The sequence below is a fragment of the Embiotoca jacksoni genome, unplaced genomic scaffold, assembly GCF_022577435.1.
Source record: "Embiotoca jacksoni isolate LCO1_2020_lvr unplaced genomic scaffold, fEmbJac1.0.p SCAF_56, whole genome shotgun sequence".
Lineage (NCBI taxonomy): Eukaryota > Metazoa > Chordata > Actinopteri > Embiotocidae > Embiotoca > Embiotoca jacksoni.
This window is the reverse complement of record NW_027185410.1, coordinates 176,218-200,888: the sequence shown is the minus strand read 5'-3', so window position 1 is coordinate 200,888 and position 24,671 is coordinate 176,218. Positions and strand designations below refer to the sequence as shown.

At 42.4% G+C, this 24,671-nt stretch overlaps 1 protein-coding gene across 3 annotated transcripts in view; it reads right to left on the bottom strand.

The window, feature by feature from the left end:
- Positions 1-23,906, bottom strand: part of sh3gl3a (SH3-domain GRB2-like 3a) — a 28,137-nt gene extending 4,231 nt beyond the window's left edge. Inside the window, exons 1-10 of one of the 3 annotated variants that reach the window (XM_069172942.1) lie at positions 23,297-23,906; positions 6,127-6,195; positions 4,298-4,370; positions 4,048-4,191; positions 3,723-3,856; positions 2,196-2,354; positions 1,365-1,468; positions 1,078-1,187; positions 962-994; positions 17-82 (exon numbers count right to left, since the gene is read on the bottom strand). In XM_069172942.1, coding sequence (XP_069029043.1) covers positions 17-82; positions 962-994; positions 1,078-1,187; positions 1,365-1,468; positions 2,196-2,354; positions 3,723-3,856; positions 4,048-4,191; positions 4,298-4,370; positions 6,127-6,195; positions 23,297-23,341 — 937 coding nt within the window. In that variant the 5' untranslated portion in view covers positions 23,342-23,906. The other 2 variants (XM_069172944.1, XM_069172943.1) reach the window with 2 other exon arrangements.
- Positions 23,907-24,671: the final 765 nt, after the last annotated feature.

Genomic DNA, 24,671 nt, shown 5'->3' with positions numbered 1-24,671 from the left:
GATGAGTGTTACTCACGGTGAATATTGCCATTGGTCGCAGGGCTCTCAGGCCATGACAGTGGGACAGAGGTTATATGATCAGCTGGGTGAGATGGAGAGACAGATGGAGATGCTGGTGAGCGCCAGACAACACAAAACACTGAGCACATGATGAAAGAATCATCCTGGATGTGTGCTGCCTCTGCACAAGCAGTGTCGGACGTCTACCAGCAGAGGGCGCCAAGTTACGTTTCAGATAACAACAACTGATGAGCAGGAGGGATACGGGCCAGAACGGTGACAGGAGGGTTTGGCATTAAAAAACACTTCCTCTGAAAAATAAAACACAATCATTAAAACATTATAATATTATTACAGTCTTATTTTATTTTTATATTGTTTGCATTATGATGCGTTTTTCAATGTCAATCTTCAGATCTATTCTTCATGTTTGTCTTCTTTTAGTCAAAGATCTTTATTACACTCTCAGTTTCTTTTTAAATGTCACAGGTTTCAATGCCAATCCTTTGTTTTCCAGTTTCAACTTCCTGTCACCGTTCTGGCGTGGATAGGAGGGGTCAGAGGGGTCAGAGGGGCGGGGCAAGGAGCTCGGGCCTTACACAGAATCTGCATATAATTTACATAATAATGAAAAGCGTCATTCAATACTTGTTTCATTGCTGAATAAAAGTAAAATTTTCCATATTTAGACATTAGATATATTAAACTCATTATTTTTAATTTACTTTAAAAAAAAATTGAATTTGGAGTTCAGATAGATCTAGAAGTAACAGATCAGTTCTGTTATATGTGTCAGTATGGATGTTACATGATGTTATCGTCATGGTGATGACGACAAGCTGCTGGTTAATAAACGCTCCCACTCACACTGAATACATGCTACAGCAGTTTAAATGTGATCTGCATTCATGAACAGAGACACAGTGAGTGTGTCTGAAACGCTGTATAAAAGAAGACCTACTTTTGCCATTGAGTGTGTGGTGGATCTGCGTATCTGTGGGGAGAAATAGAGATAAAATAACTCAAAGCAGACAGTGAAGATGGAGGCGACACAAATGAATAAAGACAGCTTCATACCGGTGGACCTGAGCGACAGGCCGTTGTGCTGCTGGTCCAGAGTCTCCACGCTGCTCCTGATCGACTTCGGTTTGAACTCTCTCCTGGGCCGGCTGCTGGCGCTGGATATCCTGATGATAGTAATATCAATCATAATAATAATAATAATGAACGTTATCTGTATAGCAGCACAAAGTGCTTTACAGCAAGACGTGTTTGACATATAAAGGAACATTTCAAAATATAGAAAAGAAATAAATGCATAAAACACAAATAGAGTTGAAATATAAAATAAAAACAATATTCACCTGTTCTGCAGCGTCCCGCTCAGCTCCTCCAGGATCTCACAGGACAGCTGGTGGTACTCTAATGCAGCCTTGATCAGAGCTGACAGTTGGCTCACCTGCTCCACCTGTTGGCCACGCCCACAATTACACAAGAAAACACACGTGAACGTACTCTCCAGCAAAGTGACTTTGAAAAACTATTCTGTTACTGGTCCAGAAATATATTAAAATAAAGCATGGTTTAATGATCTGATTTTGTTTATCCTGTTAGTACATTGTAAAAAAAAAAAAAATCAGTTTATTGACAATCAAAGATCACTTTATTGATTTCTATCAGATAATACTGTGAATAAATCTGAGACATCTGGAGGAACTTCAAAGTAAAACATGCTGGCAATTTCTTTTTTGAAATTAGGAAATATTTGAAATATTTCTTGCTAGTTGCAACAGAAAAACTTTCTCAGCAGGTTGTCAGATCATCAGAGCCGGTGAGTATCAGGTGAAGCTGATGTAAAGACTGAGATGACTGATGATGTGCTGACAGCTGCAATTGACAAATTAAACACATAAAAAAAAAAACTTTTTATGAGTAACTTTCAAATGGAAAGGTCAATATTAGAGGTGACTGATCTCAGTTTTATATCCCAAAATAAAATACAGATATTAATAAAAAGCATAAATGACATTATGATATATTACAGATCTGCACTGTAGATGTTACATCTACACGTGATAATATTAACTTGCACATTAAAGTTTAACATGTGGACAGATGCTGAATCTTCAGACGACGTCACATCCGATCAGTTTATCATTTATTTCAGTGATGTCACTCAACAACTTCTCTCTTACGTCGTTCTCCAGGAAGTTGAACATGCTCCTCTCCGCCAGATCTTTGCTCTCCTCGAACTTCTCCACGGCCTGCCGGATCTCCTCGTCGGGGATTTTACCCTGACGCTTCTTCTTGTAGTCAAAGTCCAACCGCCGGCCCTCCAGCTTCTTCAGGTGGTGCTGCAGACAACGACGGAGACGACATGTCTACAGACATCTTCAGCAGACACGCCGAACCATGAAGAGCAGCCTGAAAGTCTGACATCTATAATATCCTCCTTCACCTTCCTGATTAGGAATCTTTATTCTCTCTTCCTGCTCTAACGTGTCTGATCTCTGACAGACTGGTGACGTCATCAAATGCATTTTATTCTGAAGGGGACATTTTATTTTTCATGACTGACAGGTGGCTCAGATGAACTGAAGGGGACATTGAGGTGGTTGCAGAAGTGATGTCGTCACATTCCTCTGTGTTGCAAACGCTGTCAACATGAACCGACTTTGAGGGCAAGTTGAAGGATGGAGATCAAGTTTGTCGACGCTGTCAGTCAAACCTTCACAACACTGAAGGCCTGATTCACTAACATCTCTTATGAAGGTACTAAATTGCATGTTTATTCCAAAAGTTTGCACATTTATTTTGCAGCCGTTTTGCGGTGATTTACTACGAGTAACTGCGTCACTGATATCAGGTGCAAATCACTCTTTAGATTCCAGCCATGAAAAGGCCACAAAAGCAAAAGGAAATTTTATCCCAAGAAATATAAATATAACAAGAACAAAATGCTACATAGGAAATTAGCAGCGGCAAAGTCAATATTGGAAAAACAAAAAGATCAATAGATGAAATTAAGAGACAATGGAAAGATATTAAGAGAAGAAAAAAAATGGCTTATGATAAAAAGTCGGCAAAAAAAGAGGAGGACAGTGGATGAGATCCTCTAACAAAGACACAGCAGGTCCACATCTCTCTGTGAGGAGCAGCTGACTTTATGAAGCTACCTGTGCTCTCTGTGGGAAGCTTTCAGGACCACGGACAGCTCACCTGAGGAACTGGACTGATAGCAGGATACCTACAGTACGCTGCTGGCTGTCAATCATCTTTCAGTTCATTCAATAACTCAGAAATATCATCTCTGGACAGACGACCTGTCTGAATAATTTCTGCCTCTGACATCAAAAATGCTTAACGGGTGTAAAAGCTCGTTCTCTACGTATTCTTTGGTTTCCTGCATCTCCTTCACAATAAGAGCAGCCGTGTCCCTTCACAATAAGAGCAGCCGTTTCTCCTGATGTTCATCTGATTAAAACCTTCAGTCGTACTAAAATACACAACAATCACTTCTCCTGTTTCTACTGTCAGGTTCAGTAAATATGATCACAGCTGATAAATTTATGTGTTTACATTTCTCCTCCCAGTATTTGACATGTTGGAGTAGAAACGGCCAATATTACAGATGTATGCAGGCAAACATGCAGAATGGACACCATGTTGAACTGCACGCTGTTAATAGATCAGCTGATTTATTAACGGCTGCTGCGAGGTACCGTGATCTCCTTGAGGTCCTTGTCCTGCAGGTTCTGCAGCGGGTCGATGAAGTTCTGTTTGACGTTGATGTCCAGGGAATCCTTCACGTCGGCCATCTGCCTCATGGCCTCGCCGATGTCCACCAGAGCGCAGCCTGCAGGACACAGACGGTTTTACAAATACAAACTCATCTCTAACACGTACTTCCAGTCCGAGTTAGTTATGATATTTCAGAATAGTTCAAATCTATCACGACATCACGGGCTCCTGCTTCCCGCCCCCCTCCATGAGTGTATCAGCGCCTCCCTGCAGTGATTTAAAGTGCTGGAGGATGCGGCCTGGTACCGAACACGGACTCGTCTCCCAGCTCGTTGCCGTAGCGCAGCATGCAGTCTCCCAGCAGGCCTTCGCTCTGAGGGTAGCCGGTGGTCTTCACCTGCCCGCGGATCTTCGACACCGTGTTCAGCATGTTCAGTTTGGCTCGAGAGGCTTTGGAGGAAAACAACCAATAATAGAGTGTTTGTTTGTAGAAGTGTGAGATAAAGGAACAGGAAATGACGTACCAGATGAACCTCTCGGTGTGAGCGGGGTTTACCTGGGTTGGGCTGCAGGTACTCCGTTGTTTTGGACAGAAGGTCAAACATGGACTTGTTGGTCACCTCGATTTTCTGATTGGACGAGACAGAAAGGTTAACGTGTCTGTTTCTCTCAGTGGAGGACTAAATATACAGAAGTCAGTGAAAATGGGCCACTTGTTGGTAAACGATGTATACGACCATCTAATAAGTTATGTATGGGATCAAATGATATTATTTCAATTGGCATCGGTCTCGTGAATATTTATTTGTTTAAAAAAATGGTGAAAAGTTAAATAGTTTTGTAACTCTGAGAGTTCGAGTATCAGCAGTCAGTAACAACACTGTGAATACAGTTCATTCAATAAAAAGATGAACAAATATTTAATGGAGAAATGCATAAAAATGAATGAGCTGAATAGTCCTTTCTGTATCATCCTTATTAGCAATGAGAGATTTGCTGTCGGCCTCTGATGACATCATTTCTTTGACATACTTCATTTAACAATCTGCCCCGCCCACATGAGCAACCTCCAACCAATCAGAACTGTTGTTACATGTCAACCAGTGTCCTAGCAACAGTACAAGATCGGGTATTGTGATTGGCTGTAAAATTACAAACCTTATTTGGCCCATTTGACCTGATTTACCTCTTTTATCTTCACTTACTGCTACAGGAGTCCAAGTAGAGCTCATAACTGAATATTACATGACTTTTTGAATAAAATTTCAATAAATATATTAAAGTGAATCCAAAAAGGCCGTTTCCATGGTGCTGTTTTTTATCGGGATGCTGTCATCTAGGAGACTTCTGTTGTTTTTCATTCTCTTCTTAAACCACATCATGATTACAAATAAACACTCGTTTACGCATGTTCATCTGGTGTTTGTGATGCTCAAACAATGTAGAACAGAAAAGAAAAAACATGTAGTTGCTTCTTGTAGATTTTACATCTATTTCAACCCGACAACAAACAGAATATTTGTGTTTCGTTTCACTTTCTTCCAACATGAATCTGCGTCGTCAGCAGCTGAAGTCTGTTCAACAGTCAGAACAGAAACGTGAAGAAGTTCCGTGGAAACTTTTTCTGGAACCAAACGGAGATAAAAATCCAGTTTCTGGTCCAAACAAGTGGAACCAGCAGGTCTGGAAATAAAAGCGCCAACAGCTGTGGTGAAGGAACGACTTCCTGTCAGGTTTGAGAACAATGTCTCCAAAATCTAAATCTGTGCTCACTGGAAGACACAAAAGAAACAGAACTAGAAATATATGTTGTTGTATTCAGGTTCCAGGAAACACAAAGAAATCAGCCTCCATCAGTGTTTAATTCATATTTATTCAAATCACACTTTGCTTTGGAGTTTTGATTGAACTGAATATTTGACACAAGTAGCTTTAGAAAACTCCCATCGAGTTTTTTAACGTTCATTGAGGCTGATGAACTGATTTTGGAGGTCAAAGGTCACTGTGACTCATTTGCTAATTGTGAAAAAATTACACTCAAATATCTAGCAGCATAAAATAATAATAATAATAATAATAAATAAATAACAAAATGATGATATTTTCTATCCAAAAGGTAAAAGGTGAACTTCCCTGTGACATCCTAATGTCCTGCAAAAACCCTTTTCGGAACATTATTTGACGCCATAACATTTGAATCGTTGTCGACTGGATGTAAAGTGAAACTTGACTGGCTGGTGGAGGGATTTCATCATTTTGATGACATAACTCGGAAAATATAGGAACTCAGAGACCGTCCCAAAAGACGAGTAAGACAGAACTTTAATTCAGGAAGCTGTTTCTACATCCTGTCCTGTATGACATCAGTGAGACGTCTGAACTCACCCTCTCCATCTCCATGAAGTCCTCGTCCAGCTTGGTGCCCTCCGCCCCGCTGATCTTCTCACTGAGCAGCTGCACACAGAGAAGAGAACCAATCATGGAGGAAGAACACAACGGACCTGAAGCTCCGCAGGTGTGTGTGTGTGTGTGTGTGTGTGTGTGTGTGTGTGTGTGTGTGTGTGTGTGTGTGTGTATATGTGTGTGTATGTGTGTGTGTGTCCATCCAGATCAGCTGGATCTGGATGGACACATCTCAGTAAATCCGTGACCACGTTGCTCCATTATTCACCAGGATTTATGTGATGACATCATCTCGCCGTCTGTCGCTGCTGAGATAAGAAGAACTGATCTGCAGATGAATGAAGACGAATCCTCCGACTCCTCTTAAATACAGTTGTGTTTCCAGTTTGAACAAAACTTTGAACTCTATTTCAAACTTTTTTTATATAGATAAAAGAAAAGTGCTGCATAAATAGTTCTTATTACTTATGAATGTAATTTGTTAGCCTACAGAAAACATAAGTAAAAAGAGATTTACATTTGTGATTCTTCAGATCAATAAGCTGCTGTTGTTGATGAAGAGCAGCTGTAACACTGCATGCTGGTAAAATATGTGGCTCACAGAGGAGGGTGATTAAAGAGGATTATAACTTCACTAATACTGAAAGATTGAGGGCAGCAAGCCAGTTAAGAAGGAAACTTCAGACTGCAGGTCACGTTCCTCAACTTTCTGGATTCTGTGAGTGGCAGTGATTGAAATTTAAAAGTTACTTCACTTCACTTTTAGATGAAATCCACAAGTTCATTCATTTTCATCTTGAAGGTGGAATACCAGCTCACTACGCTGGACTTCAGTTCAGCTCAATCTGTCATTACGTTAAAAAAAGGGAGAACTGGGGGGTCAAACCACAATAAACCTGTTTACAGCATCAGGCGTCACATGCAGAATATTAAACAGACTCTAACGGTTCACTGGTTTGTCGCAGATGCAACAAAGGTGGAAATTGGTGTAACACGAGTATGAAATGTCTCTAAAAACCACCACAGGTAGCAGAGTTCATCTCTTCAACAGCTGAGACACACAAAACAACAACCTTTACAAGAAAAGGTTTTCAACAGAATAGTAAAGTGCAAAGAAATATTGTTTATATTTCATTCAAAAGTGAATAAATCACCAAACAAAATCAGAGGAAACATTATAATGACTAGATTATAATCATGTCTTTGTTCTTGAACAGAATCCAGTCGGTATATTTGTTTCTTCCGCGCTGAACATCATTTTCTCTGGAGATGTTGGAATTATGGAGATTATGGGATGGTTCCCATTGTAGGAATTGTGGGAATCGGTGTTGGACGTTTGGACTCTACGAAGGTGAAGACGGTCCTGTTGTGCGTGAACAGTGCGGCGCAGCGTGATGTGGACGGAGCAGCAGGAAGCTACGACCTCTGTGAGGAAGTGTTCCAAGTAGTTTGTTCAACGTCATCACCTGAGTTTCACACGTCTTCATGAGCGCTGGACACTTCTCAAAGTATCTCAAACACAGTCTGGATATAAAAGAGTTCGTAGCTTCAGGTCTGTAAAATGGTTCTGATCCAGAAGTGTCTTCAGCTGCAATACCAGCGAGTGCCACTGGAGGTCGACTACAAAAAGCCTCCGGCTCCATAGACTCCCATTCAACTTCTCTCATCAAATCCAAAGTGAATAAAATGTGTCCATCAGTTATCTCGGTGTTGTTAGCTAAAGTCACTCCTTCTTATTAGTTTTCTGGAGGTCCATCTGAAAATAATCCCTCATTCATTAGAAAATAAGATTCAAGAACACCTGTTTTTGGGGGCGTGTCTGTTTGATTGACAGGCCTGTGGTGCAGTCAGGTTACAGCTATCGGTGGGCGGGACGTAGTATCGTCAGGTTTCCGATCAGATCGGTCAGATCCACCTCTGGCTCCGGGAATACTTCCTCAATAAGATCTGAGCTTCCTGCTGGTGATGCAACAGGAGCAGTCTCTTTTCCATCAAACCCTCGGACAGCAGGAGAAATTACTTTTAATCCCACTAGACTACAATTACCAAGTTGTAGTCGTGTCATGTGACCAATGTGCCTGCAGTTTAAAGGAGAGACTGTAACCCAGGTTATTTTCTGTACTAGAATATAAAGATGTTTCCTAAAGAAACAGAAACCTTCAGTCAACGTAGCCAGACTGAAGTGTTGTCAAATGAAAAGCTGTTTTTTTTTTCGTTGTTTGGTAACATTTTTTTTAATACTAGATGTGTCAAAACAATTCGGTCCAAAGAGAGGCTGCTGCTCGGTTCCTGGAGCAGGTGGTGAGACCGGAGCTCCAGAATCAGCGCTGCCAGCCGGAGCACAGTTGTAGGCACCAAGTGGGTCAGAGCCGGGTAAAATTAGCAGACTCAGTGTGGAGGAATGAGCCCAACCTGACTGCCAGAGCCTTTCTAGGGCAGGGGGGGGAGGGGGGCAGTGAAATGAACCGTGTGGTCCCGCTCTATTTTTGCACAGGGTCGCTGCAAACATGCTACTTGGCCCTTGAAAATCATTCGTCACATATTACAACCATGTTTTTAGATGAACTGTTTTCTGAGAAAGTCCCCTGAAGAACCACCGGTCACCATGGTAACACTTCTGTTCACGTACACGCTGGATAACCAAGACAAAAAGTGTAAAAGGCTGTTTTAGAGGTGCTTTTGAAGTTTGTAAGAATTAAATCAAATTTTTTTTAATAGCACTTTGTCCAGAGGCCCAGAGGTCGACAGGGTCAGATGTTCTGACAGCATGTGATGACTGATGGTAGGAACACTGCTGACGTTATATTATTACAGCCGTCAATACTTCGCTGCTGTTAGCGTTAACAGTTCACTCAGCAGGAACGCAGTCAGGTCAGCGTCACTGGATGGTAACTACACACTGGAACGTTTTAAACTAAACATCTTACAGACGGCCCCTTTCATGTTTAACATTGTTTTAAGATTGCAACATCTTTCTAAGTTTTTGATGGTGTTTTTATGTGTTTAGAAAATTAAAAAATTAAAGTACAGTGAACCCTCGCTATAATGCGGTTCACCTTTCACGGTCTCGCTGCTTCACGGATTTGCATCGTGCATTGTGTTCTGCATTCTGATTGGCTAAACCGCAGGCTTTAGAAGAAAAAAAGGCTCCAGAGCGGAGTCAGGATGCAGCGGCTCAGTCAGAAGAGCAGTGAAATACACGTGAGTCACTATTTGTCCGACTGTACTTTGTATTTTTTTTCATAATCATTTTTCATTTTCTCCCGTTCTAATCCAATGACTCGGGTCGCAGTGGGGCGGTGCTGATCTCAGCAATTTGAAGCCTTCAGTTTGTATTGATGATTAAAATTATTATTTTACAGTACAGTAGTTATTTGTAAAAAAAACATTTGTACAGTACTTTTATTTGTTAAACAAATGCTTGGGCCTGTAAAAAGGTTTTGTTCTTTGGTTTCAATGTATTATGGAGTATTTCATTGTATAATAATTGTAAAAAAAATAAAGGTTACTACTTCACGGATTTCGCCTATCACGGTTTCTATTTGGAACGTAACCCCCGCGAAAAACGAGGGTTCACTGTACTACAAAGATAGAACGAGGTATCGAGAGCTTTTGTCCGTCACCATCTTGCCAGATTGGAGCGGTTTGGAGCAGGAAGTGACCATATTTGGACGAGCTGGGGGAGGAGCCAGAGGTGGATCTGACTGATCTGATTGGAAACCTGACGATACTACGTCCCGCCCACCGACAGCTGTAACCTGACTGCACCACAGGCCTGTCAATCAAACAGACACGCCCCCAAAAACAGGTGTTCTTGAATCTTCTTTTCTAATGAATGAGGGATTATTTTCAGATGGACCTCCAGAAAACTAATAAGAAGGAGTGACTTTAGCTAACAACACCGAGATAACTGATGGACACATTTTATTCACTTTGGATTTGATGAGAGAAGTTGAATGGGAGTCTATGGAGCCGGAGGCTTTTTGGAGCCGACCTCTAGTGGCACTCGCTGGTATTGCAGCTGAAGACACTTCTGGATCAGAACCATTTTACAGACCTGAAGCTACGAACTCTTTTATATCCAGTCTGAGGTTCCCACCTGCACTCAGATCTGACCACTCGTGATTGGATCCTCCAGGATGGGTGTTAAGGGCAGTTTTCAACCCTCTGAGGTTTAGAAGGTTTGTGTGGCTCAGGTCTGAATAAACAACAACCTGCTCCACAGCCAGATGCATTACAGCAGTAAATGACTGTTTCCAGCTCTGCTTTTAATCCCCACTGACGCCGTCTCATGTTCACATTAGAGCTGAAACGATCCAGCGAACACAAAGCTGAACAATCACTCTGAGTCGAACCGTTCCAGCCGACTCGGACATGGAGGCACTCTGCAGCCGGCTGGGATCTCCAGCAGGAAGTTCAATAAATAATTCAATTTATTTATTTACCACATTTTAATTCATTCGTTCTTAAGTTTTAGTTCATTCATTCCCACGTTTTAATTATTTTGTTCCAACGTTTTAATTCATTCGTTCCCACATTTTAATTATTTTGTTCCCACATTTTAATTAATTTGTTTCCATGTTTAATTAATTTGTGCGCATGAGATAAGTTTATGTAGACATCACAACAGTCTTTCTCCTCAGTATGAAGTTTACTGAACCTGCTTAAAGTGTCAGTTCACCAACTATAAAGTCGATAACATCGTCTAAGTTAACATATTACCAACGATATAATCCACGAGCTCTCAATATCATCGTTATTTCCTTTTACTACGAATAATCCTTTACATTGCTTATGAAATGATGCTTTACACTGAGGTGTAATTTGTACAGACATGCAGGACGAACAATCCCAACTTCTCAAGGCTGTTTTAACGTATCAGATCTGATAAACTTATGGAAAAGCTGTACAGCACAAACTTTTAAAGTTGCTGTAATTAAACCTCCACTGAAAAGACTTCCCTTGATATGGGTGTCTTTGTCTACAGACCTTCATCCAAACTCCACTTTTCTTCTAAAATCCTTGAAAAAGCTGTTACAGATCAATCATGTGACCGTCTGTTTGTTTGAAGGTTTTTGGTCAGTATGTCGACTGCATTACAGGAGAAAACCAGCAGTGAAGTCACCGATGAGCTTCTCACCGCCTCGGACCAAGGACTCGTATCCATACTTGCTCTTCTAGAACTCAACGCAGCATTGAACACAACTGATCACAACATGTAATTAATCTAAAATGCTGCAGCGAGCACTGACAGGAAATGAACTAGTTTATGGTACTATGCTTGAAATGTTAATCCCTCATACATAGCAGGTATAACGAAACACCTCACTGTACAGAGGAAGAAGTTTGCAGAAAGAGTCGGCTGCAGCAGGAAAGTTGTGTTAAAATTAGAGCATCCTTATTCACAGGAAATTGAATTTACCATCAGGTCCGACACTTTTATCTGAATAATTCTGGTATGAAGAAGTTTTTTTTTACTGAAACTAATTAAAAAATGTCTCATCTTAACCACTTGGAGGAAATCTGACTTCAGATTTTGGGGTTAATAGGAAAGGGCTGAATTTACAGACAGAGGTTAATGAAAGGTCGTTCTGGTTACGCTGATACGCAGATATGATTCAGCTCAGCTGAACAGCCGAGTCCATCCTGCAGGAAATTTGTCTGGACAAGTTATGAGGAATTCAGAGTTCGCTGGAAGGATGGAGCAAAAGAATGCCGAGTCATGAGAAAGTGAGAAACAGGAGTGTGCAGCTCGGTGACTCACCGCCACGCTTTCTCCTCAGAGAAGTTATGTGACAACCAATGTTCCCTCGACAACAACCAGGAATCTCTCGGTGAAGTAAAGCACGTACACAGGAACTCATATTGTTTCTCTGAGGCTCCCAAAGGAGTTTAAAACTGCAGCGGCCAGAAGGAGGAGAAACTACAGCACCGCTGAGGCACTACATCAAAATAATATGTTGTAATTCTGTTTTACTTTAATAAAAACTGGAGCTGCCCAGTGAACTACAGCTGGCATCATGAACAACCAAACAAGAATTTGAAACGTTTATTGAAGAAGCTGAACAGATTTCTACTCTCTTCTCGTGTTCAGTAATATAAACAATAATGATTATCCTGTTTTGTTTCGGGACATATTTGTGGCCTTGCTGTCTTAGCAGGCGTTTCCAACGGCAACAGCTGGAACCTTTTGTCCATCCTTTCGGTAATTTATAGTAAACAATACATACAAAACATGCAGGACATTGACAGCGAGTTGGCTGTGCTCAGCAAAGCATCTGGTCACCACTGCAGCGCCACTCTTGTGAAATAAGGCGTTGTAATGTTTACTAAAGGAAAAACCAAGAGGTTGAACAGCTTGGACGAGTCGATGAAGAGTAGCCAGCTCAGTGAGTTAAAACCACAGACTGAATATAAAAGTGTTCACAACTTCCAGGTCTGTAAAATGGTTCTGATCCAGAAGTGTCTTCAGCTGCAATACCAGCGAGTGCCACTAGAGGTCGGCTCCAAAAAGCCTCCGGCTCCATAGACTCCCATTCAACTTCTCTCATCAAATCCAAAGTGAATAAAATGTGTCCATCAGTTATCTTGGTGTTGTTAGCTAAAGTCACTCCTTCTTATTAGTTTTCTGGAGGTCCATCTGAAAATAACCCCTCATTCATTAGAAAATAAACTGTTTGGATGTTCATGCTCCGTTATGAATCCTCCAGTTCAGATTCTGTCCGTCACCATCTTGCTAGTTCGGAGCGGTTTGGAGCAGGAAGTGACCATATTTGGACGAGCTGGGGGAGGAGCCAGAGGTGGATCTGACCGATCTGATCGGAAACCTGACGATACTACGTCCCGCCCACCGATAGCTGTAACCTGACTGCACCACAGGCCTGTCAATCAAACAGACACGCCCCCAAAAACAGGTCTTCTTGAATCTTCTTTTCTAATGAATGAGGGATTATTTTCAGATGGACCTCCAGAAAACTAATAAGAAGGAGTGACTTTAGCTAACAACACCGACATAACTGATGGCACTCGGTGGTATTGCAGTTTAAGACACTTCTGGATCGGAACCATTTTTCAGAGCCAGAATCTACGAACACTTTTCTATCCAGTCTGTGGTTGTAACTGAACTGTCGTCTTCATCAGACTGAAGACAAACAGAGAAGTAACTGTAGATCTGCAGCGTTGGATGAATCGTCTGTTTGCGTTGGTCTCTGGCCGACACACCTTTCACACTACACACACTGGTAGAGCTTTAACTACCGTTTCTACGAGGCCGTTTGTACCAAAGGTGCTGCTATAGATTCCCTTTACTTTAAATAAATAGAGGATCTCCTACTGCTGATGTTTCCCTTCAGGCCGGTCAGATGTGTCTAACCCAACATACAGAACCAGCGACACAGGGAACCGACACGCCAAGTCGGCACCTGATCAACTGAAAAATAGACAAGAAAATGATTTAATCTTGTTTTTCATGGAGACAGACAGGATGGCAAGACGTGATCGGATTAATCCTCCTTCGAGTTAATCCTGCCTGTCCAAATAATTGGCTCATTAGAGGGCTTTCCAGAGCATGGACACATGTCCATCACCATCAGTGGTGTCACCAGCAGATGAACCGTTTTCACAAGTAATTATTCCTTCAATCAGGCCACATGGAACATAAAATCAACCAGACAGATTGTAAACTAATGAAACTACTCAGATCTCAGATTTATACGTTCCTATAAGTTTCTGTTATTTTCTGAACTGGAAGAAACTCTGACCACCAGGAGACGGTACCGCCTCTACCACCAGGAGAAGGTACCATCTCTACCACTAGGAGAAGGCACCGCCTCCACCACCAGGAGAAGGTACCGCGTCTACCAACAAGAGAAGGTACCATCTCTACCACCAGAAGAAGGTACCATCTCTACCACTAGGAGAAGGTACCGCCTCCACCACCAGGAGAAGGTACCGCGTCTACCAACAAGAGAAGGTACCGCCTCTACCACCAGAAGGTACCGCGTCTACCAACAAGAGAAGGTACCATCTCTACCACCAGAAGAAGGTACCATCTCTACCACTAGGAGAAGGTACCGCCTCCACCACCAGGAGAAGGTACCACGTCTACCAACAAGAGAAGGTACCGCCTCTACCACCAGGAGAAGGTACCGCCTCTACCAGGAGCTGAGAGATGGACCGGGTCTGTTTGAGGAAGATCATTTCTACATAATGAACCCGTGATGTTCTACGTGTGCTGCAGTTGGACGGACTGTTTCTGCATACGTTTTTCAGTCAGATAAAACTTAAAGACTGTTGTCACACAGTTTGATATGTGTGGAGCTGAATCCCCCTACACACTAATTACATTATACATTATACACATTTTTCTATATGTATGTTGTAAAAATGTAGTGTGAGAAGATTTTAAAGTACTGAAACACGAGACCGAAGGAAAGACTAGTTATCTGGACATGTTGGAAGCAGAGAGGTTTCTCTGGTTAAAGAAAAGCTTCCAGATCCCGTTTCACTCTTTAGGACTTCATCCACACCGACTGCCTGTTTCTGTTTCTGGGTCTCATGTATCAGCTGCTCATTAAGTGGCTGATTGGCGTCACAGTGAAGCTGCACATAATGATGATGAGCTGCTGAAATGTTAATAAACTGCCAGACCGCCGGGCGACCATCATCATCATCATCATCATCATTAACGATGGATGGATCCTGTTCTCCGAGGTGTCGGTTGTATCTCAGGCGTGCTTCCCTGCAGGCTGCTGACTCACAGGTTCCAGACGTTAACGTTGGGATGTTAACATGCTGCCTGACTGACAGCTTCAGACCGTCTCTGACCTGTCACATTGATTGACAGCACCTCAACGCTTCTTCATCATTTCTTCAGTCACTTCCTGTTTATCGGCTGATGTGAAAGTGAAAAAGGTTTTCTTTAAAACTCTCCTGTTTTTATTCTTCACACAACTGTCAGTTTTCATATTTATGAGAAAGTGTAAAACTGTTGTTTCCTGTTAAAGGAACTGTTATTCTGGGACTCCACAATAAGCTTTGCTGCAGTGAACTTAATGCTTCTGGACAACAACAGCCAGCTGTCAGATAGACCCTCCAGGATTTCAGTGGTTTTGTGACGCATTTTCTAAAAAATTGCAATGTGATTTGTGGAGTTTTTTGCATAACATTGCTAGTCGAGAAAGAAAAATGCATTTTTTTTTTTAAGCACTACCTGATGAAGGAATAAATGTGTAATCACCTTCTGTGATAATAATCATGCTGCACATCACAAAGAAATTTAGTTCTAATCTTTATTTATTTTTTGAACTTAGAACGATGGAGATAAAAGCTCCTAAAAGCTCCTAAAAGGTCCTAAAAGGTCCTAAAAGCTGCGTATGTTTCCAGAACAGAGCGTCTGTGACTGGAATATAGTAACAAGGACTACATCAGCCTTTCAAAATAAGAGCTTTAGATGCTGTTTAATTCATGTTCATTCAACACATAGACCTGCTGGATGAAACAAACAAAGAGACGTCTCTGACAACTGGACGTGTGGAGAAAACTCATTTAACATCCAGTAATATGGAATCACTTCCTCTGATCACAAACATTTAATCATCATTTTAATGTGAAGAACACATTTCCCACAAACCCCGTCACTTCCTGTTTCTCCTCTTGTTCCGATGAACAGTTTTATTTGGTGATGAAAACAGCAGCGGAAACTTTCTGATTAAATGAGGAGTTATTTTTATTAATAAAGTCAGTTTTGTTTGAAAAGATTTACTTCATGTTTTAATACTTTCAGCACAGATTCTGATGACGACCTGTTTTGCAGGAATTTTAAAAATTTGAAGCTCCTGCAAATTGCAGTTTGTTTGATTTTGCATTAATAACTGCGATCGCAAGATGGCGACTTCCTAGAGAGACTGACGAGAAGTTGAACTGTTCCGTTAAAAGTGAGGGTTTATTCACTGTGAGCAGGAAACCTTTCATGCTGTTTGTTTGGTCCGCTTTGTTCACGCATTAATGCTGAAGGCTAACCAGCCAGCTCCAGGGCTAACTGTTAGCTTTTATTACACCAAGTCAGTCTAAATTTTAAATTAGATATTGAATAATATGTGTCTTATCTATTTTATCACATTGATTTAAAATTTTTAAAATAAAAAAAATCATGATACCGTAAGTGAATCCAGTTTTCCTCCTTATGATAACACCTCAAATAGTTTAGTTCTCATCCTTTTTTTAGGCTCAAATTTACAAAGTTAAATCCTGAGTCATAAAAGTGACGCATCTTTACAAACGCAGATACATCGGCTGCATCTTCGCCAACAATAAAAGCTTTAAACGGTTTTGAAATCATCTTCAATCAACACAGACTTTATGAAAACGAAGTGCAACTGGAACAGCCTATACAATTGTATTTAACAGCCTGACTCTCGTGGTCGGACCACATTTCCCATAAACATCCTCTCTTCCTGTTTTGCAGTTTTTTCCAGTGATGATGATGATGATGATGCTGATGATGAAGGGAGGATGAAGAGCTGACTGTACATGAGGACTTGTTTTATTTGATGAAGTCAGTGTTTGAGATGCTTCACCGTGGACAAACTGTTAAATTATGCAACATTGAAAGCTTCTACAAATATGACCAAATGTGACTGGTTGAATTATTGGGAGTGAAATGTCGTGTGATTTCCTGAAGAGGCTGACGAGTCACAGTGGAGGACAGAAAACTGAGTTACTGAGGGTTTTTATGATGTCATCATTTGTGAGATGACGGGAATAGTAGTCATAAAACTCCACCTGGACAAACGGCTGTGGACTTTGTTCAGGAAGCTGAGAACCACAACAGATCTGTTATCAGGTGAAACACCTTCAGAAAATAACACCCATCTCACAACTACAGTCACACTGCTGCTCCTTATTTATTCTGGATCACTCTTCATGTTCACATTTGTAACTATGATCAATGCTTTTGTGTAAATCATGCGTTTTCATCCTTCTGTTGTCATAGTTACTGGACCAGAACCTGTAAATTATGTCCTCTAAATCACCACCATCACAGATTTGTTCATTTATTTAAATTCATTTCTGTGAGTTGACTGACAGAAGAAAGAAAACTATCATGTCCTTCATTTTTCCTTAAATTCCCAACAAAAGACAGATTATGACGGTAGACTGACATAATGTGAAAGTTCCTCTTGTGTGTCTCAGCAGCAGATGTTTTACTAATCTTCTTTGTGCTCCACGTAGGAACTGAAAAAAATGAAGCTTCCTGCAGCGCTTTCAAACCACAGATCAAAAACTGCTTCACTTCTCTTCAAGTTATGTTTCAGAAAAGTTATAAATGTTGTTTTCTGAAGCCCCTCATATTTCAAATGTCTTTGGGTCACACAACTCCACGTTAAGATGATTTTTACCAAAAGTGTGTTGAGAGGCTCCAGCGTCTTTGTGGAAATAGAGACAGACAATTTTTTAATAGTGATAGTGTTATTTCCAAATTAAAGGATTAATTGATGGATCAAACAAATACTCAACAATGAAAATAATCATTCCAGGGTTGTTATTATTTTTACACAGTTTGTGTTTGTGTCCAACATTAAAGGTTTAAATTGTTATTGTGGACATTAAACACAGATGAGTGTGTTTACAAATGATTACAGTGCATTTTAAAGCTTTTAGGAGGAAACAGTGTAATATTGATGAGTTATAATGGATGTTTCTTAGAGAGATTTCTTTTGTCCATGAGGGGGCGCTGTGTGGGAATGAAGTATCAACCATCAGTGATGTCATCAACCATCAGTGATGTCATCGTTGGTTTGTGAACGTTATGAATCCTCCAGTTCAGATTCTGTCCGTCACCATCTTGTTAGTTCGGAGCGGTTTGGAGCAGGAAGTGACCATATTTGGACGAGCTGGGGGAGGAGCCAGCGGTGGATCTGACCGATCTGATTGGAAACCTGACGATACTACGTCCCGCCCACCGATAGCTGTAACCTGACTGCACCACAGGCCTGTCAATCAAACAGACACGCCCCCAAAAACAGGTCTTCTTGAATCTTCTTTTCTAATGAATGAGGGATTATTTTCAGATGGACCTCCAGAAAACTAAGAAGAAGGAGTGACTTTAGCTAACAACACCGAGATACATCGAGAGACCTCAGACAGAGACCTTCATCGTTCAGCATGAAAACAAAACTAACTTCTAATGTTCAACAAAGACGGCAGCTGATTGGACAGCGGAGGTGGGAACACCTACACTACACCAACACTACACCAACACTACACCTACACTACACCAACACTACACCAACACTACACCTACACTACACTACACCTACACTACACCAACACTACACCAACACTACACCAACACTACACCAACACTACACCTACACTACACTACACCTACACTACACCAACACTACACCAACACTACACCTACACTACACCTACACTACACCAACACTACACCAACACTACACCAACACTACACCAACACTACACCTACACTACACTACACCTACACTACACCAACACTACACCAACACTACACCTACACTACACCAACACTACACCAACACTACACCAACACTACACCAACACTACACCTACACTACACCTACACTACACCTACACTACACCTACACTACACCAACACTACACCTACACTACACCTACACTACACCAACACTACACCTACACTACACCAACACTACACCTACACTACACCAACACTACACCTACACTACACCACACCAACACTACACCTACACCACACCAACACCGACACTACACCAACACCGACACTACACCTACACTACACCAACACTACACCAACACTACACCTACACTACACCAACACTACACCAACACTACACCAACACTACACCTACACTACACTACACCTACACTACACCAACACTACACCAACACTACACCTACACTACACCTACACTACACCAACACTACACCAACACTACACCAACACTACACCTACACTACACCAACACTACACCTACACTACACCAACACTACACCTACACTACACCACACCAACACTACACCTACACCACACCAACACCGACACTACACCAACACCGACACTACACCTACACTACACCAACACTACACCAACACTACACCTACACTACACCAACACTACACCAACACCACACCAACACTACACCAACACTACACCTACACCAACAGTACACCTACAATACACCAACACTACACCAACACTACACCAACACTACACCAAACACTACACGTACACTACACCTACACTACACCAACACCACACAACCCTACACCAACACTACACGTACACTACACCTACACTACACCAACACTACACCAACACTACACCAACACTATACCTACACTACACCAACACTACACTACACCTACACTACACCAACACTACACCTACACTACCCCAACACTACACCTACACTACACCAACACTACACCAACACTACACCTACACTACACCAACACTACACCTACACTACACCTACAGTACACCTACAATACACCAACACTACACCAACACTACACCTACACTACACCAACACTAAACCTACACTACACCAACACTACACCAACACTACACCTACACTACACCAACACTACACCAGCACTACACCAACAGTACACCTACAATACACCAACACTACACCAACACTACACCAACACTACACCTACACTACACCAACACTACACCAACACTACACCAACACTAAACCTACACTACACCAACACTACACCAACACTAAACCTACACTACACCAACACTACACCTACACTACACCCACCAACCCTACACCAACACTACACCTACACTACACCAACCCTACACCAACAGTACACCTACAATACACCAACACTACACCTACACTACACCAACACTACACGTACACTACACCTACACTACACCAACACTACACCAACACTACACCTACACTACACCAACACTACACCAACACTACACGTATACTACACCTACACTACACCAACCCTACACCAACCCTACACCAACACTACACGTACACTACACCTACACTACACCAACACCCCCCTCACAGCCTCCAACAACAGGAAACACAGCAGCAGACTTCAGCTTCATGTAGCTCACTACTGACAATGGAAACATGTTGGCACACACACAAGTTCAGTATTGACGTTAATTTACAGAGGACAGTCCAACACAAACACCACCCATAACCAGGACATATTGATTCATCCATTTATTTTCCATCTCCTCCAATAATAATGGAAACAAAGCTTTCGATATAATAAACAGGAAAGGAGTGTGTGTCTCCTCCTGTCTTCCTGTTGGTTCAGACACATCCACTCGTCTGCTCTCTGCCCCATTTACACTTCAGGAAGCAGGTGGAACAATATTTCTGAAATACATGACACACATCTACTTCTGAAAGCTGATATTTTATTCGTTTGTTTTTTATTTTTAACAGCGGCAACGAGAGTGGTTGATGCAGCCTGCATGTTCCTCTCAGATTGTGTCTCGCTGTGTTTCCAGCAGCAGGAAACTGCTGCGGCCGACGCAAACGTTACAACATATTGATGTTTTACTGCTCGTCCCTCCATGACTCAGAAAACAAACGCAGCGAGTTCAACCTGAAGCCTGAGAAAACAAACATGTCGACAAAAAGGTTGCACATTCAAGTCAAAGCACAAACATATCTTTTTCCTCGTGATGAATCCAAAGAAGTTCAAGTGGATAACTGCATATCTGCACACCACAACCACAACGAGGTGGCGTGCGCGCACACACACACACACACACACACACACACACACACACACACACACACACACACACACACACACACACACACACACACACACACACACACAAACAGGAAGTGGCAGGTTGACATTTAGTGTGTGCATATGGGAGTAATCTTACGAGTCAGCTGATTTTCGGTAGAACACCATCTGACCTCCTCTCTGCTGTGAGAGCGATGCTCTTTCACTGGAGCTCATGTTGGCTCATCACCGACGTCAACGCTCAGATAACTGATGCTATTTGATGGGAATCGATGGTACATGACGACAGTCCCGGTCTGAGGTGGGAAAACATCACTCTGATTTATCTATTAAATAATTCACTCACCACAGAAGCACAACGAGACATTAAAAGAAGGCACCTGAGCTAGTTTTATATTTTATATCTCATATACTCCTGGTGTTTTTCGTGTTTTTGTGTTTCTCTTCCCTAAAATAATTCTGTTGGTTTTTAAATCACTGATCCCGTCAATAAAACTCAGCACTTATGTTTAACATTAAAAGCTTTCCAGTGGCTCAAACAATACTCAGCAATATTCAGAAAAGATCAGGACATTCATAATAGACTTTACATTAGTGGACCACAGCTACATGGTGAGTTACGCAGTAAAAACTGAAGATTGCTATCATACTGCGAACAGATCTAGTCAATGATTGCTACAGCTATATATATATATATATATATATCTATATATGTATATATAGATATATATAGATATATATATATACACACACATACATATATATATAGATATACATCTATATATATATAGATATGTATACTGTATATGTATATATATATACACACACACCACAGGCCTGTCAATCAAACAGACACGCCCCCCAAAAACAGGTCTTCTTGAATCTTCTTTTCTAATGAATGAGGGATTATTTTCAGATGGACCTCCAGAAAACTAATAAGAAGGAGTGACTTTAGCTAACAACACCGAGATAACTGATGGACACATTTTATTCACTTTGGATTTGATGAGAGAAGTTGAATGGGAGTCTATGGAGCCGGAGGCTTTTTGGAGCCGACCTCTAGTGGCACTCGCTGGTATTGCAGCTGAAGACACTTCTGGATCAGAACCATTTTACAGACCTCCACTTTTACGGTCTGTGGTTGGAACACATAACACACATGGATGCGTCCTATTAGGGGAAACCAAGGGAGAGTTCATTTAAAGTTAACAAAAACAGATCTGGTCGAAGCTCTGCACACAAAACAACAACCCAAACACAATATTTTGAGTCAGGCAGCAGAACTCATCTCTGCCCAGTAACCTCATGCATTGTCAGGCTGTGTGTGATGAGGGAACAGACAACACATGGACAACAGCCTGGAAGGGCTGAAGTTAGTTCAACCATTTCTACCTGGAAAACTGGAGCTGTCTTTATTTATTTAAAACAAAGAGTTCCTGAAGATTGAAATCCCGCTGAAGGCGTTACTGAATCACAGATCACTGAGTCAAACATTCGTCACAGCCGCCTACCGTGGAGGATGTTGGTGGGAATAATAGGGCCCTGTTCTAAATGGTGTTTTTATGAGTAAGGCTGAAGGGTATTTCAGCATCCTGGCTGCATGCCCAGTGACAACAGGTACAACCTGAGTGTGTGAAGTGGATCTGATCTCTGAGAGCTCCTGTCAGTCCACCTGCCTTTAAATGACACCGAGATGCAGCTGTGACGCGTTTGAACCCCTTTAATGGACAGAGAGACAGGAACACAATCTCACCATCCTATAATAACAACAGGCTCCATGGGGCTCCCTCAAGGTCTCAGAAGTAGAGGTTGAGCAAAACGTACCTCATCTGTGGAGATAACGTCACTCCAAACAACAGCCGGTCATTACAACCACAGTTAAAAAGATCAAATGTGATCCAGTTTCCATCCAGTGAGTTTGATCATCTGCACTTTTCTATCAGCTGACTTCGACCACTTCTCCCACTGACTGCTGCTAGCTTGGAGAGCCAGGTCTGATATTTAAAAGTTATTAAAATGATATGCTGAAACATAGAGGATTTATAAAACAATAATAATGCCGAATAATCTACTGAACTTCAGCGTTTCGGAAACACTCTTAAATTAAGTCACAAGATAAATGTGCCTTTGTTTCCACACGAAGGTAAGTTCAATTCACAGGTTTCTCAGCGGAGTTTGGTGTGACGTTGTCTCCTTTCAGAGAGAGCTATTCAGGATGAAGAAGCTCCGCACAGAGGTGGTTTAAGATGTTCCGGAACCGGAGTCCGGTCTCCTCCACCGTGAAACCTGGAGAGTTGTGAAGCACCTGCAGCCTGCTCGGTTCAGGTTAGCTCACCACCCGGTCCACCTCCACCGAGGCGGGCGGGCGGCTCCGTACCTGGCTGGCTTTGTGGAACTGCTTCTTCAGCCCGGCCACAGACATCGTGCATCCGCGTCTCCCGCTTCTCCTCCGGGGGAAATAGTCCGTCAGGTGGCGGATACGACCGGGGAGATGTCCGTTCAACGTGCAGCCACCGGACACCACAACACCGCACTCATCAGTCACCTCCGTTCAAGATTGCAGCACGACCCGAGCCGAGCCGAGCCGAGTCGAGCCGAGTCAAGCTCGACCGGCGCAGGGCGGCGACGCCGGAAACACTCGGGTCCTTTTCAACATAAAAGTGTCATTACGTTTCAGAATAAAAAGAACATGAATGTTGAAGGATAAATTGTACCGTCACGACGTGACATTTCTTCAGTGGTTTATTTGTGCCATCGTTATATGTTCACACTGCAGAGCTCCTTCATGATGTGAGAGTTGTGCTTGTGTTGTCACAGGAAACCTCAAACACCTTCAAAGCCTTGCTGCTGTCTACTTACAGCCCAAACCAAAAGAATTGGTAAATCTCTTCTTACTCCTCTCACATCTGGTTTTATTCTTCACCTTAATTGTGATTATTTTAATTCACGTATTCACGTTTTGCTTTGTTTTTCCAGACCCCTTTTTATATGTGTCTTTTTTTGCTATTTAATCCGTTTAAAATTGGCTAAGGTTGAGAGGCTTTGGTACGTTACAGTTTTATTATGAAAGTACAAACCGGATATTACGATATTACGATATTACGTGATCTCGCTTAACGCATTGCGCGGCGGAGAAGGAGAAGGAGAAGGAGAAGGAGAAGGAGAGGAGAAGGAGAGGAGAAGGAGAGGAGAAGGAGAGGAGAAGGAGAGGAGAAGGAGAAGAGAAGGGTTTCCTGAGTCGCAGAGATGTCGCCACTTCTCGAAGCCCATTGGCTGGCAGCAGCTCGCGCAGAGGAAACGGCGGCGGAGAGGAGTGATGCGTGTGGTCCGGTTCGGCTGGAAACCTGCAGGACGGAAGGAGACGGAGAGGAGTGACGCGTGAGGTCCGGTTCGGCTGGAAACCTGCAGGACGGAAGGAGACGGAGAGGAGTGACGCGTGAGGTCCGGTTCGGCTGGAAACCTGCAGGACGGAAGGAGACGGAGAGGAGTGACGCGTGAGGTCCGGTTCGGCTGGAAACCTGCAGGACGGAAGGAGACGGAGAGGAGTGACGCGTGAGGTCCGGTTCGGCTGGAAACCTGCAGGACGGAAGGAGACGAAGAGGAGTGACGCGTGAGGTCCGGTTCGGCTGGAAACCTGCAGGACGGAAGGAGACGCGTGAGGTCCGGTTCGGCTGGAAACCTGCAGGACGGAAGGAGACGGAGAGGAGTGACGCGTGTGGTCCGGTTCGGCTGGAAACCTGCAGGACGGAAGG